Source organism: Tasmannia lanceolata, unplaced genomic scaffold (assembly GCF_043159265.1).
Source record: "Tasmannia lanceolata isolate RefF3 unplaced genomic scaffold, GAP_Taslan_0.1 ptg000024l, whole genome shotgun sequence".
Classification (NCBI taxonomy): Eukaryota; Viridiplantae; Streptophyta; class Magnoliopsida; order Canellales; family Winteraceae; genus Tasmannia; species Tasmannia lanceolata.
In genome coordinates this window covers 18189905-18196340 of record NW_027518701.1, presented here as the reverse complement: position 1 = coordinate 18196340, position 6436 = coordinate 18189905, and the positions used below count along the sequence as shown (strand labels likewise).

The 6436-nt window shown below is 40.3% G+C and overlaps 1 protein-coding gene across 1 annotated transcript; it reads right to left on the bottom strand.

Moving 5' to 3' along the window:
- Positions 1 to 3782: 3782 nt before the first annotated feature.
- On the bottom strand, positions 3783 to 5192 carry LOC143857109 (putative ubiquitin-like-specific protease 1B). The gene is made up of 6 exons (XM_077367383.1): positions 4864 to 5192; positions 4701 to 4788; positions 4521 to 4616; positions 4191 to 4406; positions 4017 to 4114; positions 3783 to 3933 (listed from the first exon to the last, which is right to left on the bottom strand). Exons 1-6 carry the CDS (start codon positions 5190 to 5192, stop codon positions 3783 to 3785), a joined length of 978 nt encoding a protein of 325 aa, XP_077223498.1.
- Between the last annotated feature and the right edge of the window lie 1244 nt (positions 5193 to 6436).

Here is a 6436-nt window from a genome sequence, read left to right as displayed (position 1 = left end):
TTTTCAAATATCAGTGGTTTAAATCAATAATTTCTCACAGATTATTGGTTTACAACCCTAAAGTTTGAACAATCATTTGTTTAAACCAATAATGTGTGAGATATCATTGGTTTAAACCACTAATATTTTATAACTCAGTTGAGAAAACCTCTAAATTTTCAAATATCAATGGTTTAAATCAATAATTTATCACAGATTATTGGTTTACACCCCACAATCAATTGTTTAAACCAATAATGTGTGAGATATCATATGTTTAAACCACTAATATTTTAGAACTCAGTTGAGAAAACAGCTAATTTTTCAAATATCAATGGTTTAAATCAATAATTTCTCACACATTAATGGTTTACAAACCACAATCAATTGTTTAAACCAATAATGTGTGAGATATCATTAGTTTAAACCACTAATATTTTATAACTCAGTTGAGAAAACCTCTAAATTTTCAAATATCAATGTTTAAATCAATAATTTCTCACAGATTATTGGTTTACACCCCACAATCAATTGTTTAAACCAATCATGTGTAAGATATCATTGGTTTAAACCACTGATATTTTAGAACTCAGTTGAGAAAACCTATAATTTTTCAAATATGAATGGTTTTAATCAATAATTTCTCACACATTATTGGTTTACACCCCACAATCAATTGTTTAAACCAATAATGTGTGAGATATCATTGGTTTAAACCACTAATATTTTAGAACTAAGTTGAGAAAACCTCTAATTGTTCAAATATGAATTGTTTAAATCAATAATTTCTCACAGATTATTGGTTTACACCACACAATCAATTGTTTAAACCAATGATGTGTAAGATATCATTGGTTTAAACCACTGATATAATAGAACTCAGTTGAGAAAACCTCTAATTTTTCAAATATCAATGGTTTTAATCAATAATTTCTCACACATTATTGGTTTACACCCCACAATCAATTGTTTAAACCAATAATGTGTGAGATATCATTGTTTTAAACGCCTAATAATTTAGAACTCAGTTGAGAAAACCACTGCGCAATTCAACCAGTGAGGATTCATCTGAAGATTATGAAGTTATATGGGAATGGCCTAGAATTATGTGTAGATATATTTTTTGAGAAATTTTACTGTTTTATACCCTATAATGTACAGCCTTTAATTTGTACCTAGAAAATGGTTGATTATATAACAGCTCCGGCGTTGGATTTGCGCGTAAGAAAATTGTTTACTCTCTATATTTCTCTCCATAAATGAAGTTTGCAACAGAGGTTTCATTTTATATGCTACTTTCATGCCATTTACAAATGGGGTATCCTTGATCTTTATTGCACTGGGGGCAATTATGAAGCCAAGTTTTGTTCTGCCTAAAATGGGTATCCTTGATCAACCACACTCACTGTCAAAAAGTATAAAACTATATAAATATAAAGCTCCAAAAATATCCAACCATCATATAGCAGCTGCAGAAATATAAAGCTAATACAGCCCAAAACATCCACAAAGAGACTCCGAATATAGAAAAGGAGTCGGACCCAAAAAATTGAGCCATTAGCAAATAACTGCATCCATCTACTGCTCTGGAGGAGGTGGTGGCGGATAAGAAGAGGAATTTCCCGGGTGCTGACTCGACGGACCACCGGAAAGGTACTGATAAAGGGTAGAGAACTGGACGTCAACTTGAGTGGAGAGCGACTGGAAACACGTAGACATCTCTGTGTCAACATGGGTAGTCCGCTCAAACTGCGTGGTCATAGATCGCTCAAGGGCCTCTTGCATGGCTGCGAAACCCTGAGACAAATCCGAAGAGGCATAGGGCGCCGCAGGGGCCTCAGTGTCCGGAGCGTCCTCGTCTTCTTCTTCATCAGGGTCTACGGCAACTTCTTCATCAGGGTCAACGGCAACAACTTCATTCGCAAGTGCCATGCGCCGGAAGGTCCGATCATCAAAAGGAGCGGTGGGAGTGTCGGTTGCCTCACTCTCCAGAGTGATACCGAAGTGGCAAAATATAAAGGTAAGGAGCATGCCATACGGCAGTGAGGCGCGGTGTCGAGAAAGAGTCTGGAACATGAAGTGAAAGATGATGTATGGTAGACAAAGCCGGCGACCCTCAAGGATGCAATATATGAGGTATGCCTCAAGGGGTCGGATGGCATCGGTCATGCCACCGCGTGGGGTGAAGTTGTTGAACATGAGGTTATGAAGCATTTTGGCCCCGGGTATGATGTCAGAAGTTTGCACAAGCATGTTGGGCCGATAGTGCTTGGTAATTCGGCCAAACACAGTGTCGTGATCAAGATCTGGGAGGGAATGGATCCCATTGCTTGGCCAAAAGTTATGGTCAAAGCCGTTGGAACTAATTGCGAGAATCTCAGCAAGTTGATGAATATTGAGTTTGATGGGGGTGTTCTTGACACGAGATTCAATTCGGAAGTAAGAGGGAGTGATAGTGGGATTGGTATAGAAAAGACGAACTAACCGAGGGTAGACAAGCTCGTTGAGATGAAGAAATTGGGTCCACCCACCGGCATCAAATCGCGCTTGAAGGTCGAAATGGTGGAGAACGTCGGGCTCAATGAATCGGCCGGTGAGGATGCCCCGATTAGCCAGTTTTGGCCATGTCTTCTTCACTTGGGCGGAGGAGAAGTATGAATCGGAAATAACCTCAGTTTCCGGAACCGGAGCTTTAGCCTTGGCTTTCTTTCTTGATGGTCCTTCATCGTCTCGCCCGCCGGAGGAACCGCCAAGGTTTGAATTTTTCGTTCTAGGCATGGTTGGAAAATTAGGGTTTGAAGAGAAGGAAAAAAAGAGAGAAAAAGAGGGATTTGAAGCCCTAAATGAAAGAATATGATGAAAGAAGGGGAGAGAAGGAAGAAAAACGGGTTGGATGTAGGATGGAGAGTAGAGATTGAGGAAAAGAAGAGGAAGGGACACCTAAAAGATGGAAAAATGAGAGAAAGAGGAAAGGGTTTCAAGAAAAATGATGTGGGTAAGGTTTAGGAGAGAAATGTAGGGTTTCGTAAGGAAGAAGAGGATCGAGGATGGAGGGAGGATGGATGGTGGATTTAGGGGAAAAAAAAGAAAAACAAAGGAGGTTTTTGAGATAGAGGAGAAAAAGGGAAAAAAATGAGAAAAACCGAGTCCGTCCACTCATTATGCACGCCTGGGCCGACTCTCGGAATTCCGTAAAAACATTCGGAATTCCGAGACCTTTTTTTTTGCCTAATTGGGTTACTGCGGAATTCCGAGTAAGGAATTCCGACCGCGGAATTCCGACAAAATTCGCGGAATTCCGCAGTAACAATTTCGTATGTTGGGGTTTCGTATATGGCTACTGCGGAATTCCGAAACTTTTCTCGGAATTCCGCAGTAGAGTTTCTACGATTTATTTAATTTTTTTTTGGGTTCAAAACTGATTATTGGCTAGAAATTTACTTTTATAAGTTCGACTGAAGTAATCAACTTTCGGCTTACATTGGATCTCAAAATCTAAAACAAATTTATAGACTACAAACCATCATCCATGTATTTGATAAGATCCACATATAGAACAACAGAGATGTTTTCGTGTTGGAATGTGTACCACTTACATATCCGTGTAAAGCCTATCTTATTTACAACAGCATTTTCTGGTGGTTGGTACAAAAAGACAAACCAAATACAATGTTGATATGAAAAACGATTTTTAGCATCTTCCCAGCCTTTACCCACATATAAACATTACAAGGATATTGTTTCTTACAAGCCTACATTTGAAATGGAATTCAACCTCGCCAAGCCTGCCTGTTCATCAACTCCTACCAGTTCAGAACCATGCCACACCGCCCTTCTAAGAAATCCTCCAACAATTGTCCTCTCATCAGCTCTATATCTGCTTGACTGAACTCTGGCAAAACGTCACGTGCCAGGCAGTCCATCTCCTTAAGCACAAACAGCCCGCAATCATTACTGCAAAACAACAACACATCATCGACCACGCTCTTCCACAATTAATTTAAACTTCCAAACTGATTTTAAGTGAAATTTATTACCTGTTGAGTTGTAAGGGCCTCTTCTCGACTTCCACCACACTAAACTTGCTTACATCGAAGTCCCACATACTTATGTATAGCCGTTCAAGGTATCGTATCTATAAAACAATCCATACAAGCTAAAGATTTTATATACATTGAAATATAACCAAGGAAAGTGGGACCCGAACTCACCAATGGTACAACATCTCTATAGTAGATCTGCTCTCGCAAGGAGTTGAAGATGTAGAACTTCTCGTCCACCATATCGAGGACCAGGCGAATCCAATGCTGAGGGACATGCAGCGGGAATAAGACTCTTTTTAGGGTATCCGGCGGGTACTCGTTTAATTGTTTCACAAACTTCATAAGACTATCGGAGCCAGTGTAGTCTTTACTAGTTAGACAATCCTAAAAAAATAATACAAGAGAAGTTAATGGAGTGAGCAAAACAAATTCGAACCTTGTGAACAACCACCTATAAAAAATAACTTCTGATTGGGAATGAAAATTATCTATTCTTACATAGAGGAAGGTAGTAATGGCCACACAGGCTCTTTCTCCAGGCTTTCTTTTATTTTCGTCCCGAACGTTTAGATATTCGGCGTATACATTCATAATCTACGTAAAATAACATATAGAGATTTGAGACAAATATCGATGGTGAAAGAATTCAGCTCTAGAATAAATAACCAAATTATTTACTGGAGAACTTAACCACTCAATGGGGTTGTTAAGGATAAGCAAGTCCTCGGCACATAGGAACTCGCCGTTGACCTGTATAACTCGTTCGCTGCAAAACACCTGATAGTTTAGGATTTACAAAGGCTAGATAACTATATTGGAAAAGGGCTTCAATCCAATTTACCTTGGGGGAAGCGCAAGAACCTTAGGGAGCAACCGATGGCATTGCGGGTCTGCCACCAGCAATGCTTTATCATTGACCTTCTTAGTCCCGAAAGCCGTATACGGTGAACTAGTGTATTGAGAGGGTTTACTTTTCCTCAAACGCAGCTTCACTCCTCTCTCAATACTCCAAATCACTTTTGCCACAGGTTTTAGTGGACTGTCGGGGATGGAAATCACATTCCGTTTTATTTCCTCCTCCAAAGAATCCTGGCTCGGAATGACTACCACCCCTCCGTCATCCCCTCCCATCATCTCCCCCTTTCCTTCATCCTGCGATTCGGCCTCCATTCCACCCGAGGCAATGATTCTCTTAAGCTCGGCTATTTCATTTTCATGTCATACTGACCTCCTTTCAAGTTCTCTAACCCTCTCCACTAACAAATCAAAATCAGCCTTGCTTATAGACACATGGTCTTCCTTCACTTCCCTATCAACATCTCTTTTTCTCCCTATCCTCCCCTTAAAAGGTATGCTCCTCTGAAAAGTGGAAATGGAAAATTAGTAACATATCACTCAGAGAATGTACTATATAGTAATTGAATATAGACTTAAAATTCAGTACCTTAAGTAACATATCACTCAGAGACGCTATCGTTTCTTTCTCTAAAATCCGAATGTCTTGGAGGCATTCCTCAACTGTTGGGGCGGTCGCAGAAGCTTCTTTCTTATAAATGTATCAACAATAGAGAAAATTTAGATAACTTGAATATAACGACCCTATGCAAGAAAGAGAGTGATTTTCGTTACCTCTCCCATCACAGTATCAGCCTCATCTGCCGTGAAAGATAGCAGGCCCTCTTCTCGAGGAAGAGGTAGTAGGCACCTCACAACCTGAAATCGAATAGTTAATCTCGGTTAGAAAAAGTGAGTACTAAGGGAGTACAGAAGCTCTAGGTCTAACCTGGGTCTTCTTTAGCCTCCCATCACGGATCTGTCTGATAAGGGCTGCATGGTCACTCCTCCGTGTATCGATCCCTGTGATCCACTTTAATAGGCGTGGATGTGCATCTGGAGCTGAAGGTGCCCACAAGGTAGTATGCTCAAAGAGCCACACCTGGAATGAAGACAGACAGTCAGCCTTTAAAGAACAAAAAACCAAACTTACAAAAGAGTAATCATGTATATAATATATGTACTCTTCACCTGTAGCATAATAGCGCATCCGGTGATATATCCTGTCTTTCTGTTTTTCGAATATGAATCCAATGACTCTACCAGGAAGTCGTAGACAGGGTATGTCCAAGTAATTCTTCCCACGGTCTCTGCTCCTAAGTAGGGGAAGAGGCAGGATTTCGTCCTGTGATCCACAGGGTCAGCTCGGGCAAAAAGCACACAGCAACACAGAAGCAGCAACACATGTCTCACTGTTGCGTGGACCGATGCAATCTCATCCGATCTGGACTCCGCCCTTATAACATCTGTAATCTCACCAAATCTCACATCCTCTGTCGAATCCCAGTCTATTCGTATTCTATCTCCTACAAGGCTTAGGCTTAATGCCAATGCTAAATCTCTTACCTCAAAGGGGAGTA